Here is a 15,956-nt window from a genome sequence, read left to right as displayed (position 1 = left end):
CGCAAAACCCGCCTGCAGCTTACCAACATCCACACTACCCCATGTATACCCAGCACTTCCAGAGATCCCATGACAACCAACAGCAGCAACACCACCAGAGACCCAGATACCAGAGTTGCCGCCCCAATTCCACGGCGCTGTCTCAACCCCCTCCAACTAACAAGCAGATTTGAAGCCTTGGTCGAGGGTTTCGAAAACCATGTTCCCACTTCAGCACTTACACCCCCTGTCCCTACTTTTGGACACTGCCTACGACCATTCTTCCATCAATGGCACAACATTACCACCGACAAGTGGGTTTTAGAGGTCATCGCAGTTGGCTATTCCATCCTCTTCCTATCCATGCCTCCTACCCACCCTCCCTCCCCGTCCCTCTTCAGGAACCTCTCTCACAAGCAACTGCTCCTGCAAGAAGTGCACCATCTCCTTCTATTGGGAGCAGTGGAGCTTGTGCCTGAAGGGAAGGGGTTTTACTCTCATTATTTCTTAACAGAAAAGAAAACCGGGGGATGGCGACCGATCCTTGATCTCGGGTGGCTCAACAATTTTATCAAGAAGCAAGAGTTCAAAGTGGTAACCCTCGCCACCATAATCCCAGCGCTGGAGCAGGGCGATTGGTTTTCAGCCCTCGACCTACAGGATGCCTACAGGATGCCAGCCCACAGACGCTTCCTTCGTTTCACCCTTGGCTTGACGCATTTTCAATACAGGGTACTACCCTTCGGCCTATCCACTGCCCCCTGTGTTTTTTCCAAGCTCCTGGCTGTAGTTACTGCCCACCCCAGGAAGCAAAGAGTCATAATATTTCCTTACCTGGATGACTGCCTTCTCAAAGCCTCAACGCTCGACGAAGCGCTTCAATTCACGCAACTCACCGTCGATTGTTTCCTATCCCTCAGCCTACGAATAAACAACAACAAATCCACATTAATTCCAACCCGGCACCTGGAGTACATCGGAACACACCTCGATTCCCGGACGGGAATAGCATCTCTCCTGTCCGATCGCTTCACCATAAAGCAGCTGGCAACAAAACTTTGCAACAGTCCTCAAGTCACCACTCAAGACTGTTTGTTTACAACTACTAGGTCACGTGGCCTCATGCACTTTTGTGGTCCAAAATGCATGACTCTACATGAGGTGCTTCCAAGCTCAGCTGGCCATGGCTTACAGACCCAATGTGCATACCCTAAACAAACCCCTATCCATACCTTTCTGAGTCAAAAACTGTCTCCTATGGTGGACAGTTCCCTCCAGCCTCTGCTCCGGAGTCCCCTTTCTCCAGGAGGCTCAATCCATCACTGATGCATCCCTCACAGGGTGGGGTCCTCACCTGTTACATCACCCAGGGGCTATGGTCTCCAACAGAAACCTCCCTGCACATAAACATCCTGGAACTTCGAGCTATAAGCAATGCCTGTCGTCACTTCCTCCCGTTTATCCGTACATGTTGGTTCTGGATTATGACAGACAACATTGCCTGCATGTTCTATGTAAACAGGCAGGGAGGAGCTCGCTCTCATTCGCTTTGCACAGAAGCTATGAAACTCGAACTGGTGCCTTGCGAACAATATCCAGACATCAGCCGCCTACCTTCCTGGAGCTATGAATACCACAGTGGATGAATTAAGCAGACACTTTCCCTGGGACCACAAATGGAGATAAACGAAACGATCATCACCAACGTATTCTGCATTTGAGGCTACCCAACCATAGACCTCTTTGCAACTGCAGAAAACACGAAATGCCCTGGATTTTGCTCCAGAGTAGGACTGGGCAAACTCTACCTGGGAGATGCATTTATGATTCTGTGGCACCGGAACTTACTCTATGCTTTTCCCCTGATCCCGATTCTCCACAGAGTTCTGACAAAAAGTACGAACAGATCGTGCCAAGGTGATTCTGATTGCCTCAGCATGGCCCCGACAGCCGTAGTTCCTATTCCTCACCAAGATGTCAACTCGACTACCAATCTTGTTGCCTCTCATTCCGAACCTCCTTTCGCAGCAACATGGCCAATTTCTCCACCCCAACCTGTCCATGCTCCACCTCAAATCTTGGTTCCTACATGGTTCTCCCAAAATGAACTAGCGTGCTCTGATGAAGTTCAAAGAGTTTTCCTACATAGCAGAACACAATCTACTCGCACCACCTATCTCCAAAAGTGGAAGTGATTTACCCAATGGTGCTCAACAATGTCTCCTCTTTCTCCTATATCTGCACCTCTTCCTCTTATACTTCGCTACCTGTTAAACCTCAAACAATCTGGACTTTCTTTTAGCTCCATCAAAGTCCACATAGCTGCTATTACAACTTTCCACAATAAATTGACAGTACCTCTGTTTGCTCATCCTATCACTAAACGTTTTCCCAAAGGACTTCAATCCCTATACCCAGAAGTTAGACCTCCTACCCCTCCATGGGACCTTCACTTAGTATTATCTTGCTTAACTCAACAACCATTCAAACCCCTAGCCACTTGCTCCCTCTTGCACCTTTCTAAAAAACAGCATTCTTAGTGGCAATCACTTCTGTCAGACGGGCAGGAGAAATAGCAGCTCTCATGGCAGACACACCATATACCCTATTTTTTAAGAACAAAGTTAGCCTTCGATTACACCCCAAATTTCTTCCAAAGGTCCATTCATCATTCGAGATCAATGAACTCATACACCTGCTGACCTGCTTTCCTAAACCACATGTGAACTCTTTTGAATCCACAATGCATATCCTAGATGTATGCAGAACTTTGTCCTTCTATTTTAATAGAACCAAGCCCTTTAGGAATTCTTCTAGACTCTTTGTCTCTATCGCGGAGCGATCCAGAGATGCACTTATTTCAACCCAGAGACTTTCAAAATGGATTTCTGACTGTATCCGACTCCGTTATCAGATACGGAAAGTTATGCCTCCAGCAGACATCAGAGCTCTCTCCACTAGATTGATGGCTACTTCTGTGGCTTTGCTACGCAAAGTTCCCCTGACTGACATCTATAAAGCAGCCACTTGGTTTTCTGAACACACTTTTGTTAAGCACTATTCCCTTACTCAGGGCTCCCTCTCAGACACACGATTAGGGAGAGCTGTTTTATCTACTGCATTTCTACCCAATCTGAAGTCCCTACCTCCTTGAGATACACTGCTTTTAAGTCACCTGGAGTGGATCACCCACAGGGACAGCTCTCGAAGAAGAGAAGGAGGTTACTCACCCTGTGTAGTAACTGACGTTCTTCGAGATGACGGTCCCTGTAGGTGCTCCGCTACCCATCCTCCTCCCCCTCTACTTCAGAGTTGGGGTAGCCTCTGTTGTAGAGAAGGAACTGAGGAGACCGGTCGCACATGCGTACTATTAAGGTACACTCAGAGTGGGAATGCAAGGTCTGCGCGTGTGCAACCGGTACGAGTACTGCTGTAAAAATCTCCGAGCGAAGGCGCAGGGATGCACCAACACCTGGAGTGGAGCACCCCCAGGGACGCTCATCTTGAAGAACGTCAGTTACTGCACAGGGTGAGTAACCTCCTCTTTTGCACTGGTAGAACTCACTGACTTCAGTGGCATTACTCCTGCTTAACACACATGTAACTGGGCAATTGGGTCTGGTGAGTCAATATCTGGTAGATAGTTTAAAAAGGAGTTTTGGGAGAGAAAAATTGCAGGCATTGTAACCGTGAAACTTTGGGAAATTGATATGTGTGACTGAAACAAAAGTCCAGACATGACCATTTATTGTTCCTTGTGGGTTTTTTAAACATAAAGTGTTTAAAGACAAATATCTGGAACTTAAGTTATTAGTTTGCAAAAATGTGTAGACCTAATGATGCACGTTGGATACATATTAATAGTACATATTATTAGGAAAGAGTCTCTGGATATTTAGGAAAGTCTCTATGATTTTTTCCATTCAGTCCTTGCAAAAATCTCCTTCATTCTCATGCATTTCAGTGGAAATGAAAGCGGTGTACCTATTTCTCTCCACATATTTGCTTATTTATAGTTTTGAAATGTTACCAAGTAGGATTAATAAATTCTGTATCTATGAAATGAAGGTTCCATTTTAGTCCCCACTCGATAAGGAATAGCCTTTGTAAAACTGAGATTTGGAAGGATATTTGTATTTCTGCATAAGTTTGCCTGGCAATGTCTGGAATATGGAATGTTTAAGCAAAAACTTTCCTATTAGATTTCAACTTTGTCCTTTGGTTTGGAGATGTTATTCTGCTGAAAGCATGAGGCGAACAGAAGAAGGTTTTTGTTTGCCTTTCTTGAATTAGTCAGCTTTGTGAAGGCTATATTACTTCCCTTTATTAGCAGAAACCAGCTGATGGTTACAAAAATGTACTTCACCCTCTGATTTCAAAGGAAAGTCTAAATTATTATCCATTTTTAAAAAAAAAAAGTAAATCTAGAATCCATTTGTTTCTTGGATCACTTGTTTTTCAGTTGAAATCACTGGTGCCTAAATGTTTTGCCTTGTACAGTGCTGAATGTTTCCATGAACCATTTTTAAGGGCTAATCTCCTCTTCACAGTTCTGCCACTTGATCGATGTGGGCACAGTTACCTATTCCCCCAAATGTAGATGCTGTTATACCAGTGTCAAAGGGCTTATGCTGTTGCAGCTTATTCTAGTTCAGGAACTGAAATAAACTGTACTGGCATAGGTACCTATATATTAGTGTAACAGCATCCTGTAGGGTTTTTACCAGCATAACTGTTGGCAAAAAATCACACCCCTAATTGACAGAGTTACATTGTTAAAACTTTTAAGTGTAGATTAGCACGAAGATATTTTGCATTGTTTACCACGTAAAACCTACGTTTGTGACTTCTGCTGCTTTGATTTGGTATTCACCTTCTTTCTACAGCTGTGATTCAAAATCAAGGTGAGGTGATAAGACAAAGAGGGTTGTGGGTGCTCAGTCTCCCCTAGGAATAACGCCCTCACTGCACCGTATGTGCCTGTGACATAGTGAATAATATGAAAGTAAATATGGAATGCAAAAAGTCTGGGGTGAAATTCAGCCCTGTGTAGAGAGTAGACACCGGGGCTATGTGCCCTTTAAATCCAGTTTAAGCCCTATTTTGAGGTTTTATGAGGTTTTTATTGACCTTGCAGTGCCCTCTGCACTGGGGTGGGTTTTTTTTTCTCCTAAGTAGATTTGCAAGTTTAATTATATTAACACTTTGTTCAGAATGAATACTATCATATTGAATCTTTACACTTCTAGTTTATGTAGATGATGAATGAACACCTGTCATATGCCTCCTGTATATTATATGGCTCAGCAGTTTCAACCACTCTACCTGTTTTAAATATAACTGCGTTTAGAAAGGTGGTATCGCTTTCTGTTTTGATAATTGCTGAGTGAGTCCTAACCATGTGGTTATATTGGATTCTCAGAAATGTTGTCAGGTGAGTAATTTCCTCGGTTCATATTGTTTTATGATTTTAATCTTTTGGAAATGCTAGTCTGCATGAGCAGTACCTGTAAACTACTCTAACTTGGTTAATAATCATTGTTTCTCTCTAAGGCACTCTTTGGAACTTGTCATCCTATGAGCCCCTAAAGATGGTGATCATTAACCATGGCCTTCAGACACTGACAAATGAGGTGATTATCCCCCATTCCGGATGGGAGAGCGAGCCGAATGAGGACTCTAAGCCTCGGGATGCTGAATGGACCACGGTGTTCAAGAACACATCTGGCTGCTTGCGGTAAGATGGGAGCATGGATTGTGCTTCTATTTATAGCATCTTAGCGTATGTTTAAAAAAGTGGTTTATTTACCCTGACTTTGAAATCAAATATCCTGCATCTCTTTTGCATAGGTGCACTTAGGAGCTCAATGTGGCAATATGGGAGGCTCTCGTTTTGCCACAGATTCTCTTGTACTAGAGCCTTGGAAGTGCTGACATTCTAGTCGCATTTGTGAGAGTGGTTGGTCATTTGTGTAAGATGGAACATTATATATATAAATGTTAACCTTTCCCTTAGTAGGGGCAATGCTTAGTAGAACGGTGACTTCCCAAGTTATATTCCAAGAAGAAAATATGCCATTGCAAGCATAGTCATAAGTGCTAGGAATCCAGCTTTAATCAGCTGTGCTGGGATCAGTAGGCTGATTCTGGTCACTTGTCAAGTCCTTTCCTTAGCTGCCCATTTGAGAGGTTTTTTTATGACAAGTTTTCTAAATGATTCAGTTCTTTGAAGCTCTTCCTGCACAAGTGGACTTTTATTGCCAACTGGTGAGGAAATGCATGATATCAGTGTTAACGCTTTTTTATTGATTTAAGCTAAATCTAGAAGACTTCTGATTCAGATTTATCTGCAAGCACCCCAGGTGAAGATATTGACTAACTTGCTTTCAAATTACAGCGAGTGAGGAGCTATAGGATATATATTATGAACCTGTCAGAGATGCACATTCAATGTAATTCATAGGTGTTAGCTTAGATACAGTTTGCCTGCTGAGCATTTAAGAACCAGTTTCCAGTGTAAAAAAAAAAAAAAAAAAAGACCTTTGATTAGGTGGTATTTGCATTTCTGAACTCCTCCACAACTGGACAGTGCGTGTTAGAACACAGGGTCTGAAAGAGCCCTCAGCACAGCCTGTGAAGATCTAAGGTACCGACATTCTGTATAGAGTGACTGACTTTCATTTTATATGTTTTTCCTTGAGGTTTTTGTAAATAGTCTATAAAAGATTAAACAGTGTGTATACACTGTTAAATTCTTCAGTGTTATGGTGAGGTCTAATAGTTCAAACAAAACTAATAAAGATTCCGTATTGCACCTTCTGGTGCACTGAAGTGTACTTCTGTCAGATTTCTACTGATGAATATATCTTCAGAAAGTTGGTTCATTTCCGTTCCTTGGGCTTGCAGTCTCTAAATTTTACTAACTATTCCCATGAGTAACTTCATGAATGCAGAAAGTAATGAAAAGTGTTCTGAAAGGGCCCATTACTGAACTTATTTGCAGTGCCACTGAAGATGGAGGTCCTTTGAGTAGGATCCAGACATCATAATTTTTCCTTAGCAGTGCCTCACTTTCTAATGGTTTTGCAAGAGGAAATTAGTTATGGTGAGGATAAAAGGATTATCTGAATAGTATGAGATTTTCTAATGATTGCAGACAAAAAACTGATTGTTAATAGATTAACATGATCCATGTCATAAATTATCTATTAGCACCCGCAATGCTCTGGTCTGCTTGAATGTCTGCATTCCCAGTCTCTGTTTTTTTCTGGTTTTTTTTTTTTAAATTAAGGTGCTGCTTTTGGAGGAAAAAGAACAAAAATTTTATTTACAGGACCCAGCTTTCTTCAGCATAATGAATGCGGGCATACAGAACTAGTGTCGTGTTAAAATCTGCTAGCTGCAGAATTCCACCTCACTTTTTAGATCACTAAAGTGATCCTGTTTTAAGAAATGATTTGAATTACATTGTGATGGCACTTGCTAATAAACATATGTGGTGCCTACTGCTGGAGCTGTGCATGCAAATCTATTGCAATCCTCATGTCTACAGTCTTTCTTCTGTCACTACTGGGGTGAGGGGGGCCAATATCTGTCTATCCTTTTTTTTTTTAATTCAGAGAGAGCTAGTCTTCAGAGAAAGTTGAGTATGTGCTCCGGAGAATTTGTTCAGGTAAATGGGGAAAAATCTGGAACCGTTAAAGAAGGCAATTTATCAATCTTCTTGTTTTATAAAATTGGTATTGGAATGCCTAGCCATTGTGTGGAGAGAGGAGAATTGTTGTGATGATAATATAACCATTTTTATCCCATTGCTATCTGGAGGCATTAAAGGAGAGGCAGGATGATCCATACATAGAGCAAAGGATTGGGTGTAAGGAGATGTGGGCTCTTTCCAGGCTCTGGGGTTCCCATTCTGTATTATGTGGGTAATGATACTTATCTTCAATAAATTGCTATGAGATCCATGTGTAAAAAGGGCTAGATAAGAACAAAGTGTTCTAATGGGTGTTTGGAAATCTGTTGGCATCTTTAATAAAACACTCTGCAGCTCGTCATTAAATGTATCACCAACATAAGATGGCTAACGCCATCAATAAATTGTGTTGTTTTAGCTGGCTTACTCTTCAGTCATCTGTTTGACTTCCATGTTAAAGCCCCTTTGCCTGCTCTTGTGTTGAGGCAGCAGTTGGTCATAGAAATTCAATTTTTGGTGAATGGAGCTAATTACAAACTGTAACACATTTACCATTTGCAAAAATACATGATCTGATTTGTACTTTGGAGGTTAGTCCTCTTGATCGTTTGCCAAGCCCACCTTGTCTTCTCTGCAGGTGATTCTGAAAGGAACACTGCACTGCTCTCTGAATAAAGAACTGAGAAATGAGCAACTATTTTGACTGAGTTTTTAAAAGTAATTAAGATCACTTGGGCTCAGCAGTGCCAGTGCACAGCATGCGCATTACACATGCACAGCTGCTTTCATTTCAGAATTTTTCAGGAATGTTAATGAAATTTACCAACAAGTGTGGGTGGCTTTGCATCAAACTCCTTGCTTCACTATGAGAATTGCTGCTATGTTAGTCCATGCTTTTGCTGATGTTGTTTACCTTGCACTGATCCACAGATGGAGAGGCTGGGGGATTGGTGATATTACAAGGGATATTGTTCATGCTATGTGCATTGTGTGAGGGAAGGAAGGGTACTATGGTTGAATACCAGTGTTTAGAGCTAGTGTCTCAGCTGAGATAGCTACACTGTCCCTGTGATTCCAGTGCTGGAGCTGCTTTTTATTTAGGCCTCGCAGCACATGGTACCTACTTCTAAGCTTAAAAAAAAAAAAAAAAATAAGGCACCTTATGACTTAGTGCTAGATCTCCCATTCACCAAGCTGGCAGGAATGCTTAAATTAAGCTTGATGTTGATGTTAGCTAGGATTGCTGTAAGGAATTGTATTCAGCAATCCATTCCGTAACTGCTAAATCTAAGTCAGAGTTTAAGAAAACCCAAATGATGGTGCTAAGAAACACGGGATATGATAACTGGCAACTTGAGACCAGTGAGAACTATAATGTCCCTTTCTGTCCAGAAGCATAAATAGAGAAGCCACTTGATATTAGTTTCACCAAAGTCCTGTCTCTTCCCTGCCATGAGTCACACAATTTCTGAACAGCCCATAACCAGATGAAACACTACTCTGAGCTACCAGGGAATACTCAAGATCTTGAATGCCAAGTAGGGACCAGAGGAAGACAGGGCTTCCTATCAACATTTGTTGACTTTGGAAACAGGTGTTTGTTGTTTTGGGGGGCTCTTTTACATTCATGGGGCAAGTTCATATTGTTTGTATCCCAATATTAGACTGAAATATGAACAGCATCTTCCATCCATCACCCTAATCCTAGCCACTCCACCTTGACTCTGTATGCAACCTGCCAACAGTTACGTTTTCGAATGATGAGAAGGAAAACCTCAGATTTCATTTTGTTAATGCAAAATTTGACAGTTACAACACTGTGGCCAGTAACTGGGGTTGCTGCATGCTGTCTATTTCACCAGGAAACTAGGTCAAATATTGATGAATTTGTGGAGATGATGCTGATTTTCAATTCTGTTTTGTTAATCTTCCTCTTGGTCCAAGGAATGATAATGGCCCCTTTCCTTGTCAAGCTTCACTTATTTGGTCAGATCCAATATCTGATTCCTGAGATAAGGGTGATCATCTGACAGATCAGAATAGTCGTAAGCCTTTTGATACTAATCGGGAAGTAGCACAAAATTTGGCAGTTCCTTTTCTCTCTCAACATGGCCACCAGGATAAGAGAGTGTTGAAAATCTGGGAATGCATGATGTGCTTAATTTTTTTCCAGGAGTGTTTTTGCTGGACTCTTGACCTTCAGAGGCTGTATCTCAAGTTTAAGGAATTTGAGTGTCACACAGGGTATATCTATATTATTAAAGTGCTGTTTGTGAATGAGTATCTCCAGCTTTCTTAAACAACATGCTTGATGATCTGAGCTGTAGAACACCGAAATAGAATACCAGCCCATTGCGAGCCTCCCTCTTTGAGCAACTTCAGCCTGATTTGCCCATAAACCAGCAAACCACTCATTTGTTTCTGTCCTTTTCCTGGCTGCAGTAAACAATGTACAGCTCTCCTCCCCCCAAAAGTTGTTCTGAAACTATTCTGATATGTGGGGCTGGAGAATTGGGACTAGGAAGGAAGAAGGGAACTTGCCAATAGAATCCGTAATAAACACAGGTGGTTCTCTTATTTCACAGGTGGCTCTCTTATTATTTGGTGTGCAAATTTGATGTCCTCAAACTGATTTATTCTTTTAGGTGTGTGGAAAAGGAGATGTCTCTTTTTTAATTACTGTCTGTCTCTTTTTATTATTTAATTCCTGCCTGGATTTTCAATCCAGAAACATTTGCTTTTAAACTATACTATAATCCAGTTTAAATTATGTTCTGACTTGATGGATCTTAAAAAGGCCATTTAGCAATCCTTCCTTCAGCTTTGACTAAGACATTAAGGCTCATTAGAGAAAGGGTACACTTAATGGAATCATTCCAGGAGAGAGATGGAATTTAGGTTACCCTGCACTCGTTAACTCAGTGCCAGAGACTTTCTGTGTTTCTCCATGTTTGTGCTGAATTGTTTCTCTTTGGCTTGTTCAGATAATACACTGTTTGCTCTTGGTCAGGAGTAGAAATGTGAGACCTTTCGGTCAGAGAGGGCTGTCAGAATCAGAATTCCTTTTCATTTCCTGTACAGTTATACATCATGACTCTGAGTCTTATAGAAGCAACCAGGCTTTTAACTGCTTTAAAAAATTTAATTAATACTGTGCTTAATTACCATTCCCCTCTATTGAATTACCATTCATTCCCTCTTGCATCTTGCAGATTTTTTTCAGTTTTGAAAGGGGAAAAGGATAAAATTTAGTTCTTAAATTGCTGATTTTATAGCATGGATCTTGTGCTAAACTGACCTGCTGTCAACAAATATTTAAATTAGTTCCCTTGCATACTAAATAGATGAAAAGTGCTACTTTTCCAGGTTACCATCTGCAGCTTTTCTTGTCAATCCTTCTACTACATAGAGACTCCTGCTCACAAACAGCCCCAGGATTCAAATCCTGGCCATGGATGTACAAGTGCATAAAGAGAGACCCTGCCTACTTGACTTGCACCAAAAAATGAATTCTCTGCAAAACAATTTTGCACAGAATGGCTGTTCACCATGAAGTTATGGAGGAAGGATGGTCCAGTGGTTAAAGCACTAGCCTGGGCTGTAGAAGATCCAGGTTTAGTTCCTACTCCACCACAAACATCCTGTATGACCCTGGGCAAATCTAGTAGTGTCTTTCTGCCTCAGTTCCACATCTGTAAATGGGGATAAATAGGGAAGTACTCTGTCACATTAAAGATTGAGGCACTAGGATACTATGGTGATGGGGGCTGTATAAGTACCCAAAGTAGGTAAATGTTAATAGCCCCCTCCTTTGGAATCAAAATACACAAACAAATATGGGAGTGTGTGTAAATAATACTCTAATCCTTGTACACTGTTTCAGATGGTGCTGAGAAAAAAGGGGCTCAGCGGAATGTCATAAGTTACTGTATTGTGGATATATTTTGTTCTAGGTGTATATTTAGTATGTGACAGTTTAACAGTCTTCCTTGAGAAGCCAGAACATGTTGTAGTACATGAAGCTTGCCCAGCAGAATTAATTCATTACCATTTGGACCAACAAGTGCAAGAGTAGTAGTAATATAGAATAAAATCTGTGAACCCTATACCATTGCCTTAACTTTTTCCTATACTCCTTTTCTTGGTGTGGGGAACATATTGAGCTACAAAGCTCTGTGGTGATCTCTAGTCTTCCACAGAGGGGAGTTAGGTCCAGCATGATGCTTTACAATGTGGATCTGTAGGAAAGCTCTGATCAGAGATCACTAGTTACCAAGTCACGGTGGCACTAATGAATAAGAAAGAGTTGGTTCTTTTCTCTCTCCACCTCTGCAAAAGGAAAACCCTGCTCCAATTGTTCTGTTGGAAAAGTAACAAGGATCATCCCCACTAAATGGGGAAGCTTGGCCTATACAGGTAATGTTGTATAACGAGGAGTTGGGATCAATTCAACTTGGTTTCCTGTATGGGAAACCAAATGTGTAGCCATTTTGGAAACTAGGCTGTAGTGAGTATTCTCCTATCCCTTTGAGACCACTGTATAGCTTGGCTTTTGCTGCCTAGTGAAGTATGTTTTCACCAGGGGACAATCTAGAATGTGGTTGTCCTAACTAGTTATTTTATCTTATTTTTTGATTCGGGGAAGGATTCTTCTAAGATCACATCATTTCTCTTACTCACCCCCCGCCCCCTGGGAGTTTGGCAACACTGCAGCATTGGCCACCTAAGGGGATAGGTGCTAGAATGTCACAGGAGGTTTGTCTTGCCAGAGGCTGAGCATGCTGTGTTTCCATTCCTGGCAGTGGGGGACCATGCTCAGTCACCCAGATGGCCCCATTCTGTTACTGTTTCCAGAGCCTGATGTCTCTGAATGTTGAATTCCAAGGAAGGAGGGGGGAAAAGCTATGTCACAATGCACCAGTTATACCCTCTGTGCCTATTAATGATTAATTTATATCTTTTCTCCAAAGAAAAGTGACTGGGAATTAGTTATCAAAATGAATTACTTTCAAGCTTTATCTGTCTTCCAATCCTGCAAGCATGATAATAAATACATGATAACGGTAGCATTATATTTCCCCTGTCTGCCCTCCCACCTACATGAGGCAGCATTGAACTCAGACTGACAGAAGTGGAAAAGCAGCAAAGCATAAATCTTGGATTGGAGAGAGCTGGTTGTGTGAGCTTCTTCTAAATAGTTTTGTCTGGTGAAGGAAAGGGCACGGGAGGTGAGACATTGGGGAGATCACTGCAGTACTGTCAAGGTGCCATTGGCCTGTGTCAGGGGAACATTGAGTAATTTGCCTGTTGAAGCATGACAGGATAGAGAGGGTATTTAGATGAAGGTTTTCAGATGCAGGCTTTCTTAAAATGACAGTAAATTAATAATTAAGCTTAAGTAAGTAGCCTACATTTTATACAGAGAAACAACATTCCATAACTCCCCCCTGAGTGCTAGGAAAATCTCCAAGATGTTCCCCCTCTCTGAAATGGGATTCTCTGACAAAGCCCTTTGGATGATCTTTCTCCATGTATCACCCCATTCCCCTATACCACTATGACAGCATATTTCAGCTGGCATCCTTTTAGCCCAGGACAGGGCCTCTTTCAAAACATATCACTGCATTACAGTCACACAGAAGAGTGGTGTCTGAGTGACACAAAATACCACTGAATTATTATGTCCCACGCCACTGTTGCCATCTCCTCATCTTCACACATGCTACTGACTGTGAGGCATTGGGTTAGTTGCCTGACCTTGCGTTTCAGTCAGTGTAGTACAAAATGGAGTTCAAAAAATATATATCAGACTTTGCTGAGAAGCAGGTACATTGTGACCTGCACTTTCCTCAGGGAAATAACTTCAAAAAGTGAGGAAAATTGAACTGACGACATTAAAACAACTTTTCCAGGCAACTTTCTCTTTAGGGACAGCAAACACTGAACAAACTTGAAAGAGGGTGAGGTTTATCTGTAGAGTGCAGGTTCAAAAAACAACAATTAGACTCCTAAGGAAGTATAATAAAGAGGAGAAAGCTAAGGCAGTTTCTTAATTAGCTTATTGATGCTGTATAGGATCATAGCATATGGCTGTCCTGGGGCTTATATGAGTACAGTGTTTAATTCCTGCTAGTGAAGAGCTGTTAGAGTTCTGCCTGACAGTTCCTGATGTTTAGCTTGTAATAGAAATAAATTATGCATAGATTTTAGTAGCAGAGACATAGCCTAGTTACATGCAACCTTAATGCTTTACAACCAAGTCTAAGGTATAAATTAAAGTTGTACACTTGCTTATTGCCTTCTGTCATTTCCTTAGGAAGGAATTATAGGTCCCTTACCTCTTGGCTCTGAATGAGGGGAACTAGAAAATGTATGTCACCATGGTTTGACGAAAAGTGAATTCACAACAAAACTCACCGATACCAACACTTTTGGAATGGGGTTGATGTAGATAGTGGGCATAGTTTTACACTATTCTGTATACCTAATGGATACAGAGGCCTTCCCTTTTTACACAAAGTAATTCAGAGATTCTTTTCACGTGGCAACAGACGCACATGGTAGGACAAGCAGAGCCTCTTATCTTTCTCTCAGAGCAAAAAATGGAAAAATAATTTTGAAGCTAAGCAGCCACCAGCCATTCCAGTATTCTCTTGCAGCATGTTTTGGAGCAGCTCAGTGTTATAGAAGAGCAAAACAAGGCTCCCATAACTAGGTCATATTAAAGGTAACCAGCAAATATTTTAAGTAGTACATGTATTTTTATGGGCTGAATGCCCCAAATAGCAAAGGGCAAACCTCACAGCTGCAACTGAACTTTGTCCAGCTATGCTGGAAGGACAAGAGGCAGTGGATGTGGTTTAAATTAGGAGGCAACTTTATTATCTTGAATATATGGGAGTACCCAGCAAATAAATTGTACAGTGCAGGTTGTCGTCATTTCCAGAATCCTTTCCAGATACATGGGTGGCTGCTGTGAGCCCTCCCTCTTTCCAGTCTGGTCCCAGCCATCCTGCTGCTGTAATCCTGCCCCACTCTCCCCTCGTATGAGGGTTAAGGGGCCTAGAAAGGAGGGTGGTTGACTCCCTGCCATACCAGATATAGGCACCTTGAACCCCCTTGAATTCCTCAGCAATTTTAATGGATGCTTCTTTTACCAATCAGTTTTATCAGATCATCTTATCCGTTCCATAATAAGTACCCGCACTGCACATCTGTCACAAGCTTTACATAAGTTGTGACATTTATAGCCTAAGCCACTTGCCCCATCCCACCAGGTCCCAAAACCTCTTTGCCTTGGCCAATCTGGCAGTGAGGGAAAAATTCCTTCCCAGACCCCAAGAAAAGGGGTGACTGTTGTAATGCCCATACATGGTCATGATGAAACCCAGTCCTTTAACTTCTTCTGAGGGTGGGAAGATGGGTGCTGCCAGGCCACTCAAGGTGAAAGAGGGCTTTATGCCCTGTGTAGTTCCTGTAAATACCCCCTCTCTTCTGCTTGGCTAGGGGAGTACCCCCACCCCCACCCCCAGTCTAGCTGTGCAGCTTCCTGCTCCTCCCCAGTCAGCACTGGTAAAGTCTCTTTCCCCTTTTACTCCCCTGCTGTGAGCTGGAGAGGGTGGCCTTAAAGAGGCAATGACCTCTTTCCTTCCAGCCTGCTGGAGGAGGACCCCATCAGTTATGTTAATAGGGCAAATACCCCTCTCTTCCATCCAGCCGGCCATTGGACCATTCACTTAAGGTGTGATGGCAACATTGTTAAACCATGCTGCTGGTTATTCCATCCTTGGTTTTCACGGGGAGCTCCTTAAATCAAAGAATTACGACTTGAGAGTGAGGAAGGCAACTGTGAGCTTTCTTGATTGTGTCTACACTATGTAGGTTTCTCCAGAGCACAGACTAAACTCCCTGTTACAGCTCTTGGCTGCTGTACAGCCGTTTGCCAGTATTTGACAGATTTAAAAAACAATATAGATTTTGAGTAGATAAAAGGGCCTCTGCCACATAGGGCAGCCACTGCCGCTGAAGCTGTATTCTGTTGGGACTACCCCAGTATTTACGTGCTGCAGTGCCTCTGAAGTGGCTCTTCTCTTCCATTCCTGCCCACGCTGGATGGCTGTCCCCTCCCAGCCTTCCCCTTCAAAGAGACCTCTTGTTCTCACCCTTGGGCCTTAGGTTTCTTACCATCACCTGACTTCAGGCTGCTCAGATCCTGACCTTACTGCCCTCTGCTACTATTGGGTAACCTTCTTTAATATCAGTGACCTCTCCACTGCCAGCC

General features: G+C 42.2%; 1 protein-coding gene across 2 annotated transcripts in view; it reads left to right on the top strand.

Moving 5' to 3' along the window:
* ARVCF (ARVCF delta catenin family member) overlaps positions 1-15,956 on the top strand; it is a 228,761-nt gene that overhangs the window by 136,484 nt on the left and 76,321 nt on the right. For both annotated transcript variants that reach the window (XM_077834996.1, XM_077834997.1), the window contains exon 5: positions 5,533-5,716. In XM_077834996.1, the coding sequence (XP_077691122.1) occupies positions 5,533-5,716 (184 nt within the window). The remainder of the gene's footprint in view (positions 1-5,532; positions 5,717-15,956) is intronic.

This window comes from Eretmochelys imbricata, chromosome 15 (genome assembly GCF_965152235.1).
Source record: "Eretmochelys imbricata isolate rEreImb1 chromosome 15, rEreImb1.hap1, whole genome shotgun sequence".
In the NCBI taxonomy this organism is placed as follows: Eukaryota; Metazoa; Chordata; order Testudines; family Cheloniidae; genus Eretmochelys; species Eretmochelys imbricata.
Note: the sequence above shows the minus strand (reverse complement) of the source record. Positions and strands in the feature narration are given on the sequence as shown.